Genomic DNA, 23,510 nt, shown 5'->3' on the forward strand with positions numbered 1-23,510 from the left:
ACGGTCGGGTGATAAACGATAGCGTACTTGAAAAGGAAAATAAGTTCCAATAATAAATGTGATTAGATCACCAGTCAGAGAAGCTTGTTTTTTCCCCGGCAGATGCAAGTTATGCCTAAAAACATGTCTCCGGTGTTAGATTGTCATGGTAAAGTGTTTTTATAGTCTCTATGTAACTCCCTCAAAGAGATTCTGAAATGCTTTTCCTGAGAACCATTTTTGCAGAAAATGCAGGATAATGTGTGGTTAACGCACAGACATTACTATAATCATTCAACAAACGTCCAACTGCTGTTCATATATGGAGAAAGGCTGTTCTTTTTCCTATTAGTATGAGTTTCACTTGGACCCAATGCTGGATGTTCAAAAGCCTAATTGGGCACATTGTCCACGTTAGCTGCAGACATATATTGACACCAATAATAAGCCCTCCTGGCAAGTGGCGCAAGTCTCACTACTCGCGTGTCCTCCTTGTAATGGTGTAATGTAGTCGCTCATACTGAGTTTTCTGAATTGACGGCCATTTTGATTTTTCAGAAATACTAAAAGTTGTGCGAATATCACCAAAGCTGATTATGTTTTTAAACGACAACAAAAACATTTATATATGTAAACACACATGTAGAAAACGTTTTGAAAGAAATTGTAGAACAGAACATTTATAAGTAATCATTTCCAACCTGCATTTAGTGCCCAGTACAACAATTATTATCTTTAAAAGATTCGCAGTAAAGAACATTTCAGGGCCAACATTTTGGCATTTGACTAAAAATACAGAGCTGGAAAATTGTGGAAATTAAGTAAAGTTTCTGCATCACATCCGAGTTGGAAAATACTTTTCCCTTTACAGGCACTATTTCCTGTTATATTACCCTAATTCACTTACCAAACCAACTTTGGCAAAAGATATGACAGCATTTGCGAGGAAACAAAAAAAACCTATTTCAAATGTTGATTTAACGTGTAAAGATCAACGGAAAAGCACGAGTCGATGCTTCAACGTTTGCACTGTTTTGCAACATTGCTTCAGAGCTTTGTTCACAATACCGTTACCTGTCTATTGGGAGACACTGATTAAAGTACTTCACTGTATCAGCAAGTGTTGGCCTTAAAATGCAGTCAGTAGGTAAATATGTGCCACATACTGTGTCTCAAAAGAAATTGAAGTAAAACACATGCAGTGCACATGCCAAAGACCTCAGTAAACAGATGAAGAGGCTTCATGGTCATTGGTTATCGTCATTTGATGTCCGGGGGATCCATAAACTTCAAAGACATGATCACGAAAATGCTCTTAATTGTTAAATTATTCAAAGAGAGCATCGATTTGAGAATAGGTAAAATGCATCTCTGAAAGATGGTAAAAGATGAATGATTCTACAAATGTTAGATAGTTTAATCACATCTAAGCTACTTAAGCTCGGAGACCTTTGGGGAATTCTGACCTTAGACATTCTCAATGTAAAATAATAACAATATCATTTTTCACTTTCGTCTCATCACTGTGTACATACACTGTAATAAAATAAACTAAGTTTGTGTTAATTTAACTATAAAATGGAACTCAAAGAAGTTTGGCTATTACAGATACAATTTCTTCGTGATATTCTTTTATTTTTTTTACTTTCGGCGTCATTACGAATAACGAAAAACCTATGTTAACCAATAGGAAATTCAGGCCTCAAAAGTTATGGCTTCAGTGAAAATAATCTTCCTGTTTATTTATACTACATGCAGTATCTTTTACACCTCAAACATCCACTTTGCATCACGAAATGAGTACTTCAATCTACCAGCCCATTTTCACATTGTCATCTGTCATATTTTGACTTGGCAATCAAGGACCGGTATCATACAAAAATGACTTCGAGTTCGAAGGTTTGTCTTTCAGATAGCGAATTTCGGTCTGTTTTGACACAGGATAAATCGTCGGTAGCCCACCCCAATAAAGATATTAAATTGGGTCTGTATTACCAAACTGACCGGGGAGACTTATCCAGGTGGAAGGGTAATGGCATGATATCACACACGATATGCCTCTCCTCTATTGCCTCCCTGACCGCCGTGCATTTATAAGAGAGGAAGAAAAGGAAAAGTAGAGGCAGGATGACGGATTAAAATATCTATTATGGAAAACTAAATAAGACGGTTTGAAATAGACATGAGTAAAGTGGAAGTAAAAATTCAAACACAAAGGGGAAATAGATTACATAAACTCGTCAAAGAAATATTATGAAAATAAGTTAACGCACGTACTTATCGGGAGATGTACATGCACCTGCTTTATAAAGCAAGGTATTACATCACATGTATCATTTTCATTTCCATGTGTTGATCCACTTCCTGATTTGAACTACAATCAGCCAGCAATTAAGACATCTCCGGAAGTTCCCTTAACAGCCAAGGAGAACTGAAGAATAGATTGAATTATTATCACTAAGCGTCATCAGGATGCGATGTGCACATATTTAAAACATCTCAGTAACAGAATGATATTCCAAAGAGACCAACGAAAGGAAAAATATATATACATAAACTATATATTCATTAAATATACATGTGTGTACATGTATATATACATGGGCAGGTCGCCTAAAGATTAACATCTGTACGATCTCCAACATGAGACGCTTTGCAAAAGCATTTTGAAAAATCATTATTGTATTTTACGTTTTCTGTAATTACTTTTCTGATTGGTTAATTACACAAAATGGGTCTCACTACGGCCAAATTCTATCACAAATTAATCTGTCTGATACTCGTTGGGTCTATCGATAAACTTAGGAGTCGTAAAAAGTAGGGTAATAGCTTCACTTTTTTTTCTTTGCAAGAAGCCAAGAAGCTAACCTTGTTGCAAAAGCTCTGACGAATATCAATTGTATAATTCAATGGTAAGTGGATGTGTACTGCTGTCGCTAATTGCTGAAAAACACTTTACCAGAGGTGATAAATGGAAGCGTTGTCGCCTAGGATAGGTGTTACACCTGTTAGTTTCGTGTAAAACTTCAACAAAATGGTACTCAATAAAATTCTCTAGTGTTTTTATTTTAGACTATAGCTAAGCTGTGACGAAGCTTAGACTCAATAAATTCTAAATAACTGTGTTTTTACCATTAGGCAGCTCATGCAATTAGTACAGATATTTTACGAAAGCACATTTTCACGCTTTTTCAGGTTTTTCGCTAAGTGATTTGGTAAATTGGCAAATGCTATTTCAACATAGCGATGGCTATGAAATTACCAGAATAGTTTTATTGACAACCTGTTAGTGTCTATTTCGGCAAACCATGGATTTTAGGAAGGGCGGATTGATTTACGTTGACTTTAGGAAGGGCGGATTGATTTACGTTGACTTGTATTTAAGGCAATGCGTTTTACATTTAACAGGCCAAAAATGATAGAATAGAAAGGATCGAAGGATCGAAGGTACATCATTATATCAATGGTATCGCACAATCCGGACACTAATGTACTGAATCTGAAGTTACCAGCCCCATCTAACGTCAAAGAACGGTACACGAGGACTTTGCATGTTTTGTTTGACGGCAAACGTCACGATTTTGACAACATATTGCACAGTGCTGACATTTATTATTAAATTTTTTTCAAATCATTTTCTTCTATTTTTCTGAGTAATAAACGAAAACAAAAGTTTAAATCGTATTTCATAGTTCTTTATAATTTCTTCAGTGTCGTTGTTCGTTTATTGAGTTCATCAATAGAGCATTGCAAAATTACACGTCTGCAAGAAATGTTTGTGAAAATAGATTTTATTTCTTTAAGGACTTTGGTAGTTTACTACAGCCCCGTTCCTCTCTCACTGAGCAATAAATGATAATTATATAGTTCATAGTGGGTACATGTACATCATGTGCATGGTTTGGTAAGATTAAAGAAGATATCATAATAACAACAATATATGATAGAGACAGAGACAGTACAAGAGAAAAAGTTCATCAGTAGCTCTTGGGCTTTTCAAGGTCTCAAAGGTTATTTCAGTTGGACGGTGGGACAATAGTAAACCGAACAGACAGACGAACATCTCGAGTGCTTGTTAAGACATACGACGTCATCATCTCCTTCTAGAGGTGCTTGATTCGTTTCGTTACAAAATCAATTTTGCTAGAAAGAATCTACCAGCTGTGTGTTGTTGTGCGTTTGTGTGCTCTCGTGAGAGAAGTTAGAACAAGTACAGCTGATATTTGAAATCAGCGTCTTGTCATCGCACACAGAAAATAATTAAATTAAGAGAGAAAGGCAAAAATCCATCATTTGACGGCATAGTGATGAATGTGTGTCCGTGACGGTCCCATGCTTTACTTTCTTCTCCACATTCCAATTTCTAATTTCTTCAGAGAAGGGCATTTGTAGAGCAGCAAGCGGCTTGCTGGGATTCCTTGAAGAAAGTCCATCATACAGAATTCGTTTGCGCAGGGCATGAGGTATTTTTCGTCCTGAAACGAAAATAAAAATAAATAAATAATATGTATTAATATAGAATAAACACGTTTGTGTACTTAATGGGGAATGGGAGTGGTTCTCGGCTTCCTTGTCTGCCGAAGCAAAAAGTCGGAATAACGTCACCCCCCTCCCAAAATTTTTAGGAAATCTGGGGCATTTGTTATTACATGTACATGTTTAGGGAAATCAACACAAACTATGGATCCAGGAAACGAAACAATTTCCCATCCTAATGGATATCGTAATGTTGTCTTTGATGTTTCAGAGAACATTGAGATCAGGAACTACCCGAGGCCATTGGTGTCAGATTATCGAAACAATCGGACTTTAATTAACACAAGATGTCATTTAATCATTGCAAGCACTGTCAAAGCTCTTTTTTCTAGTGCAGAGATATGTGATTATATCCCATGGCAATCAGACAACCTGAAACTATTTGGAAACTTTTTTGTCAAAAGCTGCATTTCAAGGTGATTTTAAAGGAAAGAAAAACATTTTTTTAGATCAAACAGCGAGTTCAATGATTAGTATGGCGTATTTTTTGCGGTCGTATGATAATTGATTTATTTTTAATATTTCAAATAAACCACTTGGCTATCGGCTAAATGCTCTATTATATGATTGCTGATGTATTTCGGCTGATCAAAATAAGAAGCGATGGAGATTTTTTTTGTCTTTTATTTACTAAAATGCGATAAAGTAGCAGACGACAACTTACCTTTCCATCAAAACACACCAAACATTGTTCTAAACACAATTTTACATCGTATACATCATCTCTCGGCTTTTTGGGTGCTGCCGCAATCGTTGAAAGGACAACGAAGAAGGTTGCTACTGCCACGAGTATCACAGGAGATTTCATCTTTATTCTGTTCTTCTAAAAAGGAAATAAAAATTAAAATTTTTAATATCAGCGCGGCGCTAAAAACTCATAAAATTGCGTTTCTTTCCAGGACGGATAACAGAGACACTGCTATCTGTTGGTTAAAAGCCATGGGGGCATTTTGTTTGCCAAAATAAACCAACCTTTGATATTAATAATAACCATATAGCGCGTCATATTTTAAAACATATACAATGATAATTTGTAATGAAATTACATGTCTCACACGGAAACAGGCAAGAGGTAATAAAATATTTTGAAAAAATGAATGACGTGAAGTTGATATCTGGCATTACTTGAGAACTATCTGGAGTGTGATCTAAAACTGTTTCATTATGGATAATTTTGCGCCAACAACTCGTCCCCTATATTTTTAAGACTCTAAACTCCCCAAACTTTTGATGATAAACACTTTTAAAAGTACTCATCCAAAAAGAAAGATGATTTGGTATCAACCAAATTTTACTCATGCCAATTAAATGAGAGAAATTAAGAACTATTGAATACTTTTTGAGTTTATCTGCTTACAGACACACACAAATTAATAATGAAATAATATAATACAGAATAAAAATGAATATATCTCGAGAGGTCCCGATACCCCCGCCACTAAGCGATGAAAATAACTGCGGACTACATTTGTATCGCATCATCAAGTATACACATCATGTTTAGCCAAAAAATGAGCAACGGTTCTGGTTTAAATGGGATTACGTCTGAACCGTAATTATTCTCATCTGTTACGACTTTCTTTCTATCTTAACAAAGTATCGATATAAAGTATCGTTTCAGTGACGTGCCGTTTACGCGATGGCAAATAAAAGCCAAGGTGTTTACCCCATTACTGTACCCTACGGACGGCTTTTCATACCCTACTCCTCTTGTCGCCTTAACTGTACCCCCTGACGCCAATACTGTATCATTCCTACCGCCTTTTCTGAACTAATGACGCCTAACGTACCCCTGACGGGCTTATTAGTACCATCGCCCTAGCTGTACATCCTTGAAGCTTCTTCTGTAACCCTTGCTACTCTTACTGTACCCCCCTCGACGCCTTCACAGTACCCCTGTGCCATCTGTACTGTATTCCCCCACTTTCCAGAAACACCTGCATCAATCATCGCCTATCAAGCATTGTTAGTTGACAATGCGACTGGCATTTATCTCCTATTCGCCAAATGAATAAACATCGTGCAAAAAGCAACTAGATTTATTCCTGTTTTATGACCTGAACCTGCCTCAGAATGTAGATAAAAGCAATGACATTTATTGTGTGCCTGTGAGTGATTCAGTGCATATTTAACGCTATGCGCTGGTATTCTTTTTTTTTTTTTTTTTTTTTTTTTTTTTTTGTGATTTCCCTGTTGCTGCACGATGACAGTAATTGTTTGTTTAAGAAGTGACCAGTTATATCAAAACACAAAAGCCAACACCCACGAATACATCAAGGACAATCGCATTATTTAGCATGTAAGGATGGTAAATGACTGGCGTGAAAGAGCCAATAAAATTAAGCTCATCATTTTGCCACTAAACCTTTTTATTTTTATTTATTTATTTGTTTATCTATTTTTATTTTATTATTTTTTATTATTTTTGAAGACCAATATGTCAACATCACATTACCGACTCTTTCTAGATAAATCTGTTGTGATCCTTTCAATAGTTTTCATTATCATTCTTAAATAAAGTAATACATTTTCTCTTCCTGCTTGATCTTTAATTTCAAATTCTTTTAGAAACTGGTCCAGTCTAAATGTCTCAATATTCATCCATATAACGCTGATATAATAATAATGATGATTACGATTTAGGCACATATGATCGGCCTTTTTAAATAATAAATGAATTAATCAAAATTTTGGCCTTCATCTTGGCCCGTCTTTACGCCTTTGATTGTCTGCCAACAAACCCCATTATAACATTTGATGTTTAACCATTTCCTGTTCCTTTTTTTTTCTCCATACAATATAAAGAAAACGGTCAAAGGATATCTTTTCCAGTAGTTAGTTTAAAGTACGCTTGTCATCTAAAAGATGAGCTGTTTTTTTCCTCGAACAGATAAAAGCAAACAATTGTCATTTATCACAGTGACGATGTTTCATATTATGGCAATGATCATAATTGAAATATAATTAGTAACAATAATAATTACAATGTTCGAGAGCAAAAAGATGGTATTCAAAGAAGATAAAAGATAATCGCCAAACTGTGACTTTTATTGTGTACAATCCCCAAAAAGTCTTACCTGAAAGGGTACAAAATAAAAAAAAAAAGAAGAAGAAGAATATACCATATTAGTGGATATTTGACAGCATCTAAATTTATGTAAGGGATGTTGATTGGGCGAAAAGTCGACTATACTAGTAGAGTGTCCTTCGGAGGAAAACCATTAATGCCAAGTGCTGTGTTCCCACTCATTGTTTCCTACAGTCTAAATGGGATATTATAGTCAATGTGCAATATTGAATACTATACAACAGCTTGGCAAATTGCATTTGATTGAGGAACCCATGTAGGAATAAATAAATGTTGTTTTGCCAATAATGCGGTAACGTTTCCGCAATATTTCTCGGTGTTATTCCCAAGACGCAGGTAATAAGGCTTTAATTGCTTTGATTTCTCATTAAAGGATACAGTGACTTCTTGGGGCCCAAAATGAACAAAATAATGGTCTCTAGTCATTTGTAGTCACTTTTTTCTGCTCATTTTATCACTTTGGGAATTGACAAGAGAAGCTTGGGTTATTAACCGGTAACCGACTTCATGTATGTAAGTGTAGATCACGGCCCACTGCATTACGGCAGAACGTGTTAAACACCAGTGAAATATCAAGGTTCAGAATAAGGACGACATTGAAAAGTGAACAGTTTTTAGCAGACACATAAAAACCTTAAGAATTATCTCGTGCTGTAGATTGCGCAGAGCATACCTGAGATGTCTATCGATATTCAGACGTTGTTCCAGCCATTTCTTTTGTTTGACTGCATTGACTTTACAAAGTAAACCAGATATTAACTGAATGAAAATCTATTCTGTGTTAAAAATGTAACATGGGATTAACTTTTTTTCTTCTTCAACGACCTCATCAGCTTATAATCTGGCAGCCTTTTTTATATGCAATCATGTTGTGACCACCCCTTATACCATCGCTGGCAGGACAAATGTCATTAAAACCACATTCTGTAAACTAGCTGTTTTCTCTAATTGCAGCACATGACACTGTGTGACATAACAGCAATATTTCATCGTAAAGCCAGTTTCTGTGCAATGAGCCTTAAATTTGCTTGACTGGAGCATGTAAGTTTCGTTATGTAAAAACTTTTAATTTCAGACTAAATGAGTCGATACTAGAGTCAAGAAAGCATCAAAACTGAGAGTACAGTACGGAAGCGTGTAAGGATCACAACACCACACGAACGTCATAGGATTTCAACTCGGAAGATTTCAATGAATTTGGTTAACGTGAAGTGGCGACTCGAGGGAATTTGTTTCCCCTTATTGAACAAGGTGAGAATGTTAGGTTTGGAATAAGTATGGTAAACATAAATTGAGTGCAAATTGCCTCAGGTGAATAAGAAGGTATTGCTGTTGAACAGTTGTCCAAATCCTAACGAATGCTTACTATTAACGGTATCTTCCCTCAAGCCAATCTATATGTGTAGTATCTAATCCAATTATGTTTCTCACAACACGGTTACCGTTGCAAATTGCTGTAAATTCACCTTTTACTGTTGCAATCCGTTATTGAAGCAAGCCTCCTAACAATACATCTAATCATTTGCAGTATGTTTAAGGAGAAGTGACGCATAATCTACACAAAAATAGAGGGTAGTTGCTCCCTTTTACAACCTAACAGGCCCATGGGCGTTTTACTGCGGTTTGTCCACTAATTCGGACAGCAGTTATATCAGATTTGGCGGAAGTTGAGGTCAAATGTTAGAAGAGAAACATTAAGTCAACTTAAAGATTGTGTTCCAACAACCTGACTTGTATCGTTTTTTATACAATGGCTGCGATGAAATGAAACTAAATAATATTGAATACCAAACACCGCACGGCAAGCTCAAAATTCCGAAACGTTTCGTAGAAGCCTCCCCAGATCGGTTCATTCGGATGTACGCGTAAAACATTTAAAGTGATGCAATCAGGATCAACTGTTTTAGTTTGGATAACCTAGACTTAGCCGGGTCCTAGTTCGTTTGGCTTTAAGGCATTTCGTGGAAATGCAACAGATGGCACGTTCAAATTTAGAATTCATGTTTTGTTTGAGGCACATCATCTTGCATAAGTCTTTCTACCTTTGTTCTAATGTTGCGTTTGGTTTCAAGATTTTCTTGGTCACCAGAGAAGATATTAATACAATTCTAAATACATGGTGTACTTATGGGAATGAACTTGAGAACTGTATCTCATTTTTTTCTGTAAATTTGCAGTTCAGAATTCATTAGCAATGACGTGAAAGTGGTCTTTGCCTACAAGATTTTCTGCCTGCTGCGAGCACTAAGTATGGAACGCACTGGCAGATCTAGGATTTTGCAGGGACGGGAAGAACAAGGCTGGGTTTTAGAACTTCTTTGTCTCTCTCCTACTGGCAAAAAAGCAGATGATGACAATGATAATTTGTCATATGGGACACAGCAATGGAAAAATGTGTGGTTCATTAAGGTGTGATTCATAAATGATAAATATACACAATCAAGTAAATGCAACCATTTGCAAAAAACTTTATGGTCTCTTGAATCAATTAATGACTCAAGTATTTGTTAGAAAAAGCGTTGCTTTCAACAAGAAGACATTTTTATTTTAGATAATGCATGGATAATTGAACACGAAGGTCTAAGTGTAAACTCCAAAATCTTGTTTGAAAGCATAAGAAAGGTATAGACCCCTTGTTATTATTTTTGCATTATTTTAGTTGTATTTTTGTTGACATCGCCCTCCTCTAATACAGTTTTACTGATATCGTGGGAGTTTGAGTCATGTACATCTTAAGTGAAGTGATTGATTAGTACTTCACTCTCTGATTAGACTATTGGTGTTTTGCTTATTACATATTGACCACCCAATAACGTGTTACATAAAGTAATGCAGGAATCATTAAGAATGCACACTCCCGTCACGATTTAATTATTTTCCTAAGTACCCAACCCTTAAAGTCATGCGATTTGATTTAGCAATGGATTTTTAAAGGTAACTTGAGGATCAGAAAGATGGAAACACAATGTATTCATTGATTGAACAAAAAACTTTTCATTGAAGAACGTTAACAAAATTCGATAATCTTTCCAGAAAGAATTACCTACCATGCTTTTGAACACAGACACCAACTGCAGTAGAAATTTCTTGGAATAGAGGAATATGTCAGATGTATACTAATCTCGTGTGTCTGAAGAAAAAACTTACTTTTGAGGAAAGAATGTGGTTTATCTTTTTTTCTATTTTTCAATTGCCAAGTCATATATTCTCCTCCCGTCTTTTTGTCGTCAAGCCGATTAAAGAAAAATAAATTGTATGTGCGTGCACTGAATGTGAGGGATTTAGGTGGACGTGCTCGAATTTGCCTGCTGAGCGATTTTAGTGAAAAAGCAGAAGAAAGAGCAAATGCATTACTTAATTGATAGCTAACTAGGTTTGATTGACTTGAATAACATTTCCTCAACAGAATTCTATTTTGGCATCAATCTTAAAAGTCGAGTTCAAGACTACCAATTGGAATTGATTCTTTATCGCAATCGCGTGGGAAGAAGCCAGGGAGCACAATAAGTTTAAATGCCAGTTACAGACAAAGTGGTTGAATTCATTCGCAGTGGCGCTTTTAGTCTGCAATCTAAAAGCTGACCATGAGACAGAGGTAAAATTCAGACGAAGAAGGGAAATGAGGTCTGATCTACAGAGTGCTAACATGGTGTACTCTTCCATAACTTTCCCACCTTAGAAGGTGTTCTCAAGTTAAACTCATCACAACAGCAATATTTCCATTGACTTTGCTTGCCAGTTCAAGATTACCAAAGGAATCTCAAATCTTAGGAAAACCGAAAGGGAAGGTAAAAATTCAACAAACAATAATATCATTTATCCTTTTGAAACGATTCGCCTTTCTCTACTTTTAAGAAATAGGTGTTTGATTTCTATCGTTATCTTGTATTTAGTTTCGCCCACATATCTATACAAAAAAGTATAAATTTCCTTCTTTCCTTCTAACACCCCTCTCACCCATATAATTTGTATTATCCTTTACTCTTAATTCCTCCCAGCAATAAGATAACCAAAGCAATCCTTATTTTTCTACATTACCAACATCTCTCTCTCTCTCTCTCTCTCTCTCTCTCTGAAGCATTACATAAATGTTAACATATCAACTCACCAGTAGGTGGCGCTGCTCAGGTCCGTCGTCTCAACCCTTTTTTCTCGACTGAGATATGACTACGAGATTCAGAGCTTATGTACACAGGCAGGCCGCGGGAATGACGCGAGCAACTCATTTGAATAACTGTCAGAGGAATCGAACTGCAGCAATCAACTTTAATGATGCATTTAACAATGGCCATATCCATTATCCGCCATCTAATCTTGCTCGTGGTTTGTCCGGTGTGCCGTCTTCTGATCATCTACTGTTAAGTGTTCACTATCATGCATATTATTCCTTTCGTATCCGACGTATCGGCGTGGATAGGAACTGCAACTGCACGGTATATCTGTAGCAGTGTGTCTTATATTATGCAGTTTCAATGTGACACTTCTGCCTACTATTCGGACTATTTACCCGGGGTGGGGCAGGCGAAGGGGAGAAGGCTGATGACTAGAACACCTTTTCAAATCAATATTTTAACTGAAATTGATGCTTGAATTTGACAATCGTAGAATGCAACATTAAAAAATGTTACGCGGAAACGGTGCATTAGGTATTCGTCATAAACAGGGAATTTTAGTCTTCCGTTGTGTGGAACTAAAACTAATGGGATCTTGGTGTTAGTGGTTTCTATACTGGCCGATGCGCATGATATAATTGTACTGTTTAGTGAACTATACATATTTTTCTCATCACTTTTCTCCGAAAAACAGTTTTAAACGCGGTTTGAGTAACTCTATTAAGGATGGAAATTCAAATTTGATAAGGAAAAAGCTCAACCACATGACTCAAAATGAGGGATAATTGCGTTACCAACCAATGAGCAATGGGTATACAAAGTATGAAGATTCACTGCAGTTTCTTAACAGCTCTAATCTTAAATTTTCAGAGAATAGAAAAAACTTTCTGACCAAAACACACAGATATATCCCTAGATAACCTCATTTGTATGGCCGCAAAAATCATGTGCAATTCTTTGTTCTTCGCGCTGCGTAAACAATCACTTAGGTCCATAACATGGAAGTCAACGTGAAAGGAATTCATGTCCTCAAGGGGTCGTGTCTTTTGGGCCACACATTCTCTAGGGTATGCTGTCCTACCCAAACACAATTTAAAAAAAAATATATATTCTGAGGTTGGATTCACAAAATAACAGAAGACAGAAAAGTTTGCCTCGACTATCAGATCCAATTTTTTGTTTTATTTAGTTCAAGACAAACCCGTAGCAGTTCACTAAAATAAAGATAATATTGGTATAAGATTGACACCATAAACCTTTTTTTAACAGAAAACAAGCGCATTAAAACATGTGAGTGTATTATTTTTTAAGAGACGGGGCATTTGTTTCGACGAACATGTATTCTTGCTATCCACCGACAGAGGTCTCTGTAGTTTGTTATAAAATTAGCCAAAATACTTTCATTTAATTTGAACAAACTACAGATAACCCTGTCGGAGAGTTCATTCTTACCCTGCAGGGAGAAAAAGCTTTGAAAAAACTCTCTTAGGACTGTGATTCTTGGCCAGATCGGTCTATGTTTATTTCACGTACTGTAGATATTTCCTATTTCATCATCTGCTTATTCAATTTATGATATACTTAAGGCGTGTCCATGTTAAAACGGTGACTTTTTTCTAAATTTTATGGTTTCGTTTTACTCCATGGTGTAAAATTCATTTTAAACCAAACGCAGTTTTGTATCATTCTGTAACATTGCATGACAAACGTTTAAGCCAAGCCGCCAGCGTGTCAAAACTTCTGTATTTATAATTAAACTACATGTACCACTGACAGGGGAAATAACAAATGATGCTCATGCTAGAAAGTGCTCTTCAAAGAAGCAATGATATAACTATCCTTTGTTGTGCTCTTTAGCTCTGGCACTACTTCCCAATTCCCGGGATTAACCGGAACTTATTGATATACATATTTTATCACAGTTTCCTTGGGAATATGCTGTGTAAAGTATTTAGGCCCTATTTCCTTGTATTGATTTAATCAAGCCTGAAAGATAGGCCTATCATGGACTTGCCACTAGTGAATAAGACTGTAGGCTTCTTTAAAGAATTAAGTAAAAAAACATGGTACATAATATGGAATTAGGTTTTGTTTTTATTTAAGTTGATATATTGCGTTTGTCAGCGATTATACAAGCAAATACCTATGCAAGTTATAGAAAACAGCTTAGCATTCAAAATAGCCCTTTCCCCTTTTCGATACATATCCAGTTCTTCTGAGGGAAGCTGCAACATTTTGAGTATTTGTTCCTGGTGAATAAATAAAATTAAATTTCAGTAAAGTGATTTTTCCACTGAATACAATTACCACTTCCAATTTTATTTAAATTTTATTGGTAATTATAAATGGAGCGGCACAATTTCAGGTCATATCAGGGAAGGTCTCTCATCATGGTGTTAAATTGAAAACAATTACAGACGTAGGCCCTACCAAAATCAAACTCGAACATTTATCTAGGAAATGTAATTTGATACCTCGCTTTGAATACATGCAAAGGTGGTGCTTACATTATACACCAAAAGTAAGCAAAAACGGTGCTTGTGGGATATTTCGTGTGGGAAATCGGCTCCTGGGTCTTTAACGAATTTCACTTGAAATGCCATTCAGATCCAGTTCGTGCTGCATTCAAACCAAAAGCTTGATTTTCAGTCAGCATTACCTTGAGCACTGGGGTCGCCACAACATTTGGTGTAAATACGCTTTCCGTGTTTCGTTTGACACATGCCTTTTCTTCTTATAATCTGACCGTAGCATGGGATATGTCAACTATCTCTCCTGTTGGCGATCATGGTCGATATGAATAACACATTTTCTTAACGGATCGCACCTATTTCAAAGAAATGAAGAAGACGAAATAGAAAACTACTGCGGTCGCACTATTCGTATTACAATTATTGAGTGATGATGGGTTGCTCCAGACTATACCATTTAATACCACACGTCTGGCTCGATGACTGTACCTGAATCGCGCCGTGAATATGAAAAGAAATATCCTGTTTATTCCCAGCCGGCGTGTATATGACATATTGACTGTGCGCGTAGACACGCAAGTTTTGTATTCTGTTGCTCCTCTCGTTTCTTAAGAATACAAAAAAGGTGAAACGCTCAACAAACTTTAGAATAAATGTAGCGCAAATGTCTTACAGAAACCTTCCAAGTTTTCAAATTGCAAAACTGAAAACACCAACGTGTTATTTTAGAAACAACACCTAGCTGCAGGATCAGTAGCAGCTAAAAATGTCGAAATGCATGAATAAATGAAATAACAAATACATACATACATAAAAAACAAAAAAGCAGGATTTTATAATGCACAATACTAGATCCAATTGACAGTGCCTGGCCTGACGTTTCTTAATCAATGTGTTATGTATACCCCTCAATATCTTTAATGTTTCATTCGGATTTTTTAAACTAGAATAATAATTTTTTTCACTAAAGATTCCACATTCCTACTTGTAAGATTTATTCCGTATGTCCAAGGTTAGGAAGATTACACGCCCACATTTGAGGTATTCTCGAGCTGGGGCGCACCTAGACAAGAGCAACTATATTTAGTAGCCGCGTCTGTTGTCCTTGCCTTTATTTGTAAAGAAAAAGCGAGAGACGAGACTCTTCTGCCTTTTGAACGACTAACCTTTTAGAGAACCGCCAACAACTGTGCATAAATAATTTCAAACGAGAGAGAATTCGTGAGACTGTTAAGATGTTATCATATAAACTGAACATACGGCGAATCATTTATTCTTTATAATGATGTCCTCGCAAACGTTAAATTCGATTACACGGATATACTTTGATCCACGTGGAGAATCGCCCACAACCCATTTCAATACGTATATATCATTACTATCCACCTCTGTACATTTTCACAAATTAAGTCTGGTGAATAACGAGTGTCTCTTGTTTATCCTATAACCGGAATGCCTTTTCATGACACTGCCTACCCGTGAGAGCGGATACCTGTATTTCTCACCCTGTTTCTACATCATGTTACCAAGTCTCTAAACGTACAAGGTTTATGGTACAATCTTAGACCAATGAGGCACCATTGCTCCAAGGTACACTGAAGGAAGCGCACTTACGTCTTCTTAATTGTTTAAAAGGTCTTTCGGAGTTCATCTTTTCATTGAGGGGTTATTGTTTCCCCATGGATAGACAAAGCGAGTGCATATTCAAAACTCGCAGTGCATCGTTGCGCTAATAGGTCTGTGATGCGACTGAAAACAGACAAAGCGAAGAAAGAGATTGAAAGCAGAAAGCGATTGTTCTGGCAGACAAAGAAGAGTCCAGATCGAGTTAAATTACCAGAAAACTTGGTGTCCAAATTGATGGCAACGACTGGTGAATATCGGTGCAGATGAAGAGTTATTGTCAGCCATGCACATTCAGGGTATTATTAGGTGACTCTACTTCAAATGATTTTCAAAGTGGACTGATGTTATGCTATACAAGATAACTTTGGTGCTATGAACACGAGTCAGGTTAGACTTAGTACTTGAACACGCATTAGGCTATAAATTTGAAGTCTGAATTGCTACATATACATTTAACAGAATTTTACAACATATCATGGGTTAAAAGTTTATTGAAAGCCAATCATTCTTGCTACTTGATGGTAAGCTTTAAGAAGGTGAGGTTCACAAATATTACCACAAAGGACTATCATATATTGGAATATCTAGTGGAGTGTCAGCGTTAAAGTACAACAGGCATTACAAGACAAATCTTTGAAAGAGGAAATTAGCAAAATTAGTAAAGTGAAATGGAGTATGTGTCTGGATTTACAGTTACGTAGTCCATTTACCAGAGCCACTATCCAATCAATACTGTTGGATGGCATTGGATATGAAAAGCAATATTTCATACGTTTAATGAATTTATGAGTTCCTTTAAATTGTGAATACAGTTCTAATAAGTAGACTTTTGATATATGCTTTTCTCTCTGCATAAGATTACACATAATAGAAATGAGCCAATAAACACAATTTTTAATTACCTAATTTCATTAATTTATTAATATTAATGTTCCAGCAGAATAATTAAAACAAAATTAAGACTTGTTTTCAGGTGCAATTCACTCGAATTCCTTCAATATTTATTTTATGTTGGGATGGCTATGTTAGGTCTTTTGGTGTAATTCACTGGCTAACTCATCTACACTGTCATCAATGGTAATGTCCCTGCTTCTGTGTTCTGCTCTTGTTTCTGGTTTTGTCTGATAAGGGTCTGACCCTTTTTTTGTCCCACTTGTTTCTGACCCTGTTTCTGTCCTACTTTTTTCTGACCCTTCTTCCATCCCCCTTGATTCTAATCCTGTACCTGGTTTTGCCAGACTAGGTTCTGACCCTGTGTTCTGCTTTGCCACACTGGATTCTGATATTGCTGCTGCAGTTTTTTCCCGTTTTTGTTTGCCTTTCAATGCCCCTTTTGGTTCCTAAAAGCATACAAGATTTTGTTGTAACAGTAATGAAGTGACAACCAAAATTTGTAATAAAAATTGTTAGGTCTTTGTCCCTCTTTTGAGCCAACTTGTAGAATGATAATGATGATGATGATGATCAAAATAATGGTGATGACATTCAGCTGGTAGTGGAGATAAACTTATAACTGCAAAAAAATGCTAACAAAATATCTTGTTGAACAATGTCAACAAAACATCATCAGTTTATATTTCATCTTGTTGACAGGCCCGATCCTGAACTTAGTTACTAAGCTTTACATGTGGCATATAAGAGAGAAGAAGAAACATGCCAGTCTCACTTAAGCAGAGTTGAAACATACATTCATAGTCTCTTTCAGTAGAGTATTAAAGCTCTGTAAGTACCAGAATACTGCCGCACATACCTTTCAGTCTTCACATGTTTTCATTCCAAAATATACTATTCTAAACTCAAATCTAGTTAAATTTGGTATCATTTTCTATAACTTAGACCTTATTCCCATACCTAGATCGATCTCGTGGGATCAGTCCGTCTCCTAGGACAGTCTCGCTAAGATAGTTTTCAGCTTAAGCGCCTTAGATGTCTGGCACTCCTACTGAAGCTGCTAAACGATAGTCTATTACTCCCTAACAGCTTAATAAGCAGAGTGCAATTTAGCAGGAATCCCCTCGGAGATGGACCAATCCTGCTAGATCAATCTAGGTATGGGAATGGGGTTTAAGAGCACCAGGTCAACAGGGCAATGGCTGTTAAATATTTAAAATCCAGAGATTTATCTCAAACTTGGATGTGTTTGCTAGTAAAATCCTCCATCAATCCGTGGCCACTAGCTGTTACAGTGATAAATGGTATCCTTTATTTTAGTTGTTGATAAACAGTTCACATGCAAAGGTATTGGCATACATGTGTGTGATTTAAAGAAAAAAGATACAGGAAAGTAACCAAACAGGTAAGTGTGTACAAGTTGGATAAAATAATTATATACCTGTGTTTGAGCAGGGGAATCCAGTGTTATGGTGACTGGGCCATCATTCTGAATGTGAACTTGCATGTAAGCACCAAACTTTCCATCTACAATAGAAACCAGACATAAAACAGCCACTAAAATTCACTAGAATGAAGTGGCAAATGTCAGTGCATGTGATATTTCTGCAATTCATTGTTCCTAAATAAGGACGAAAGACTTGTTTCTGACATAACTTATAAAGTTAAAACAGAATTTATGAATTTTTATAGCATTTACCTTTAATTTTACCATGGTCATAAGCTTTTCGAAGTTCTTTAAGGAAATTCTGATAAAATGCCTCAGCTGCTTCCCCTCCCATGGCATTATGGAAGTCAGGTTTGTTACCCTTCAATACATGATAGAGAGTGAACTGAAAAAAAAAACTTTTTCTCTTAATATCATTATTTCATGATACATGTATATGTAATTCAGCATAAAAACTCTTGGTTTGTGATGTCAGGTTGAACTTTTATCACCAAAAAAAAAATCAGTTTACGTTTTGTCATTTGGATCTAAAAAAGAATTCTATTTACACATGACACGCAAAAACTAGATTTACTATTCGAAGCTCCGTTAAAGCACTGTTAACAAGCATAATGGGTGAACACCAGAGAAGCACTACTAATTTAAGGTTCATTAATGTATATGATGAAAACATCTGCTCCCATGACAAGTTAAATTCTGAATCATGCAAAAACCTAATAAGAATCACATAAAAAATACATACATACTTATCAAAAACTGTTTCCCATCAATCTATCAATAAAATAAAATATTGTTATGTAAACATTATTGTTACAGGGCTGATTGCTCGATTTTTTTTTGTGCATTTGAATAATTGAATCATTTAATGAACCATTTTCAGCTAACACAGGGCTGGTGAAACACACCTTATTTTCCCATACTCTGTGCAATAAGACAAGCTAGACATAAATACCTCTTTTTACCTGGCTCACACAGAGGACTTCAAAGTTTTTATCCTTAACACTCTTCATCCACCGTTTTCCTTGATCATCATCAAACAAACGCAAGTTGAGTATCTTCCTCACCCTTAAAAAATAAATGCACATGTGTTATATAAACACAATGTGTATAATAACATACTGAATTATCCCTTTTTAGAAAAGACCTAGATTTATCAATATGGACAAATACCAGGATACAGTATTGATAAAAAGAATCATTTATAATTGTGATTACCTGTGTTAAGTCCAATAAAAATCTGTCTAGTGATATCAGTTAGACTACCACTACTTCTGGCCTCTGTGTCTGTTTGTGAAAATATTCCCAAAGAAATCAACCACTTACATATAATCAAACTCCTTAGGTGTGTCATTGTGTGATATTCCCAGCAGGACACAAAGCCCTCGATCAATGGAACTAACTATCTCTCCATCCACTGAATAAAAAAACAGAAATAGCGAGTATTGTACTACATGGTGTCTTGAGCATAAGACACCATCAAGTAGTTTGACAATGAAGTTTATTCTGATTGTCTTTCTAACATGGAGCAAAAAGAAAATGTCCTAAACACCCAAATCCATATCAAACAAATGATAAGGGCATCGATTCAATAAACTCAGTTGTCTGCATTTTACCTTTATTTAATACATAATAGCTGCTCCTGCCAGGGGCATAATCGGCAGTTGGAAAACAAACAGGAAGCACTAATGGACGGAAATGAATCAATTAACTTAATAGGAATACAGATAATTTGCGAGAATTTCTCCAATTTCATTTGGCCTATAATGTTTCAAAGAAAACTATGGTGCAATTGAAAAAAGTATATATATATATATATATATATATATATATATATATATATATATATAACTAGTAAAATCATGCTTGCTATATATGTAAGGGTATGAAAATGCTTTTGGGTAGGAAAGTATTGCCACAAAGAAATACAACAATAGAGCATTTAAAATGAATTTTCGTAACAATGGCTATAATGACTTCCATAAACATCAGCAAAATATAACATGGTTAAAATCAAGTTGCCACATGGTTTATTGTGATTGTTTGCACAATTCTTTTTCATCAGACACTGGAGTCGCTGTCAATCAAAAAAAAAAAAATACTTATTTGACTTTAGAGTCACTACCAACCAACTAAGTAAATCTGTATTCATAAAATTGTACAAAATACTGGTAAATACAGAATCCCTGTTTTGAGGTTTATTTAGTTACCAGTTATAAATGTCTTAGTTTGTTACTTCTGAGAAACTATCAGAAAAAAGAGGGAAATCTAATTAGGATCACAGGAATTGCTACTCATGTCCTTTTTTTCTCTTGTGAATCAATAATTTCCTGTCCATTATATTGCCAAGAAAATGACAATTAAGCCAATTTCCCCAAGAGTTTTTTTTTTCAAAATGAAATCTATGCAGGACAATACAGCCTTTCAACTGTTATCTTATAAAGGTACATGCACAGGTAGATACACGAAGACGCAACTACCTCATGTACCCAGTACATCAAAACATTGGTGTCTTTGCCTGATTTAAGTCTTGACTGCAGAGAATTCAGTCTTGACTGCAGTGTACAATATCGCATCCCTTTTTGTACACCAACATTCAGAGTTACAGTATACTCACAGTAACAATGATGGTGACCTGGGTGTCATTACTGCAGAGTTACCCGTCTTACTGCTGCTGTTTTTCATAGTCATATTGTTTGACAAAAAAAAAAAAAAAAAAAAAAAAAAAAAATCTCACAACTGGAGAAGTGTCCAGAGCCTCTTGAGCATACATTGGGAGTGCTGCTGAATTTAAAAAGTCAAAATGCCTACAACATGTCAGTTGATTACCTATATGTAGTTTCTCTATACCATATCAGGGTGTCAAATGAAGATGTTTATTCTTGTATTGATGGCTTTATTTTCACAAAATACTCATCAGGATTAAATTTAAAGACATACATGATTTGGTAGAAAGATTGTTTTATGTTACTTAATTTCACAACAATAACTGCACTTGTCATTTCTTTCAACATTTCTACAATGGTTAAGCCAAAATAGTGTTAAGGTCTACAAAACTTTACAAATTTAACTCATGTAGCTTTTGGATGAAAAAAAGTTTTTTTGGATTCATTGTATATCATGTTAGTATTATTACATATTATATGTAATAATTATAATAACATGGATTCAAGGTTGAAATAATATATATATATATATATATAATTTTTAAAACTGTTCTTTTTTCAATAACATTTACCAATATTTGATTTTATATTCTTACTTGATTCCATTCACTGATTATTTATTGTAGGTAAACTGAAAGAAAATCTAATTTTTTTTCTGTCAAAAGACGGTTAAAAATGGATCAACAAAGATAATTTGGAACAGCGTCAGAAGGTCACTCTGGATCTGCCCCTGTAACTAGACTTTACTTTGCAAAAGAGGCCTGATATATATATATATATATATATACATGTTATATATACATGTTATATATATAACATGTATATATACATATATATAACATGATCCTCTACTGGAATTGACTGGAGTTGTGTAAATGGAGGAATTTTACCTTACAACTACCCTTACCAATACATAAGGCCTGCTTAGATCTACAGAAAACTTGGGTGCAATATGGCTGCAAACTGCAGTCCTTTCTTGCAATTTTGCTACAATATGGCTGCAAATTAGCAGCAATAAAATTTTTCTCGCAAACTCCTTGGTGCAATATTCCTCCAATTTGTTTTATTTTGCTATGGGAAAACTAAGACTGGGTTCCCATCCCTAAGACAATCTAACAGGATCGTACGGTGTCTCTCTCCAAATTGCTTTCAGCTCATATACAATGTATGTGGCTTAGACGTCTGGGACGCCTACTAAAGCTGCTAAACGATAGTTAACCCCCCTATCAGCTTCAGTAGGCGTGACAGACATCTAAGCCGCTCAAGTTAATATTGCCATTAAACGAGAATCCTCTCGGAAATAGTTCGATTCAAAGTTAGTACGATAGTCTCTGGGAATGGCCTCTAACACCCCATTTCCATAGATTTTTATATTGATCTATCCCTGTGGGAGTCTCACTAGATTACTGTCAGCTTGGCCGGCTTAAGCGTCTGTCCCGCCTACTAAAAGCTGTAAGGGGGTAATTAACTATGGTGTCCGCTCGGCTGACTGCAATTTAGCCTAAACCCCCAGGGAGTTAGGTCGATCTAAAACTTAATATTTAGATCGATCTAAATCTCTGGGAAAGCACCCTAAGTTTTCACAAATCCAAGCCGTGAAGAGAATTTTTTATGTCCCTTCCATCGTTTCAGATTTAAAATAATAATGTTGTTATTGACGTTCACCTGAGACACTTGCTTTCATTACTCGCTGAATAACAGCACGCATTTTCTATGCTAGTGGCACTTTTCTTTTTAAAAGCACCTGCGGGAAGCTCTCTAATGCTGGAGGTACAAATAATGACTTCCTGTAAATTTAGTACTTGCGCATTTTATACTTCCGGTCATTTCTATGGCGACGAGACTCAAATCTGCATTTCTTAAGCAAGTGTGTAGCTGATGTTACAGTGCAATTTAATGCATTTGCGATTTTTAAATTATTGAAATAACAACTTGATCGTCTTTTATGCAAGCAAGGTAAGTTATAACGAAAAGCGTTTTCATGAATAACATCCCAGGTACTTTACTCTCAGACACCATGCACACAAATTCTGGGCCGCAAATTCTGATACAAATTTGAAGTGATTGCTAGTCCAAGCACTGAACAGTAGAAGTGTTATCACCCGTCCAGGACATCGTTAGATACTCAATATTCACATTCTTGGAATAAAAAAAAGCTTGATCATTTTCGTAGCCTTTGTGGGGTTCCCTTTTATTTTTATTTTCTTTTTCTTTCTGACTAAATTTGTACCGATCTTTTTCATGCATGGTACGTACGAAAATTCACGAGTTAGCACTCTTATATACGGTTTCTGATATGTACTTCTGTGGAGAAGAATGAAAAATAATGTCCCGAAAACTGTAGAATGTCAACCTGTTTGCAAATCCACCATGATGTGGGAGCTGTCAAATTTTTATCTTACCTCTCATCTCCTCAACTTGCACACTTGTAAGCCAACCAGTTTTTCCCATCATTAGAGCTTTGAATAAGGTACTAGAATCATATGCCTCTCTGCCAGTTATGCTGCTGTGAAATCAAACACATGCTAGATTTTCCCTTGTATATCTCATACTTAACAGATTTTCCTAGGTCGAATATCTCATACTTAACAGATTTTCCTAGGTTGAATGGTATTTTTGATTCCCCTTTCCTGACACTTGTCATAACTGTAACAACCCGAAGAAAAAAGCTCTTATGTAACCCATGCTGAAGCACAA

At 35.8% G+C, this 23,510-nt stretch overlaps 2 protein-coding genes and 1 long non-coding RNA gene across 13 annotated transcripts in view; 1 reads left to right on the forward strand and 2 right to left on the reverse strand.

Annotated features, from left to right (window-relative positions):
* Nucleotides 1-3,754: 3,754 nt before the first annotated feature.
* Nucleotides 3,755-11,870, reverse strand: LOC106171037 (uncharacterized). Its single transcript, XR_001239274.2, has 3 exons — nt 11,712-11,870; nt 5,180-5,338; nt 3,755-4,454 (listed from the first exon to the last, which is right to left on the reverse strand). It is a non-coding gene; the product is annotated as an uncharacterized LOC106171037 (long non-coding RNA).
* Nucleotides 11,871-15,757: 3,887 nt separating this feature from the next.
* LOC106171115 (cilia- and flagella-associated protein 70) overlaps nt 15,758-23,510 on the forward strand; it is a 36,162-nt gene continuing 28,409 nt past the window's right edge. For 5 of the 6 annotated variants that reach the window (XM_013551268.3, XM_013551269.3, XM_013551271.3 and 2 more), the window contains exon 1: nt 22,611-22,769. The gene's annotated coding sequence lies outside the window, so the exon portion shown is untranslated. Of the gene's footprint in view, nt 16,119-22,610; nt 22,770-23,510 lie in introns of those variants that run through there. The other variant, XM_087004447.1, reaches the window with a different exon arrangement.
* LOC106171008 (D-aminoacyl-tRNA deacylase) lies at nt 16,286-23,279 on the reverse strand. Of its 6 annotated transcripts, none has more exons than XM_087004450.1 (6): nt 23,216-23,279; nt 19,474-19,564; nt 19,113-19,215; nt 18,403-18,535; nt 18,145-18,230; nt 16,286-17,152 (listed from the first exon to the last, which is right to left on the reverse strand). In XM_087004450.1, exons 1-6 carry the CDS (start codon nt 23,265-23,267, stop codon nt 16,838-16,840), a joined length of 780 nt encoding a protein of 259 aa, XP_086860576.1. In that variant the 5' UTR covers nt 23,268-23,279; the 3' UTR covers nt 16,286-16,837. The 6 variants fall into 6 exon arrangements, 5 of the variants coding, with proteins under 5 accessions (XP_086860576.1, XP_013406551.2, XP_086860575.1 ...); XM_013551097.3 differs by lacking the exon at nt 23,216-23,279 and adding an exon at nt 22,479-22,603; XM_087004449.1 differs by lacking the exon at nt 23,216-23,279 and adding an exon at nt 22,479-22,536 and having other exon boundaries at nt 19,474-19,597.

This window comes from Lingula anatina, chromosome 2 (assembly GCF_051362555.1).
Source record: "Lingula anatina isolate TDL-2025a chromosome 2, LinAna3.0, whole genome shotgun sequence".
NCBI classification, from domain to species: domain Eukaryota; kingdom Metazoa; phylum Brachiopoda; class Lingulata; order Lingulida; family Lingulidae; genus Lingula; species Lingula anatina.

Excerpts from the sequence above, each read along its gene's own strand:
- LOC106171008 (XM_087004449.1), bottom strand. The coding sequence starts at position 22,521 with ATGCGTGCTGTTATTCAGCGAGTAATGAAAGCAAGTGTCTCAG. Across the intron at positions 19,598-22,478 it reads AATGAAAGCAAGTGTCTCAG|TACAATACTCGCTATTTCTG; the intron begins GTGAACGTCAAT and ends GACACCATGTAG. Across the intron at positions 19,216-19,473 it reads CCTAAGGAGTTTGATTATAT|GGTGAGGAAGATACTCAACT; the intron begins GTAAGTGGTTGA and ends TTATTTTTTAAG.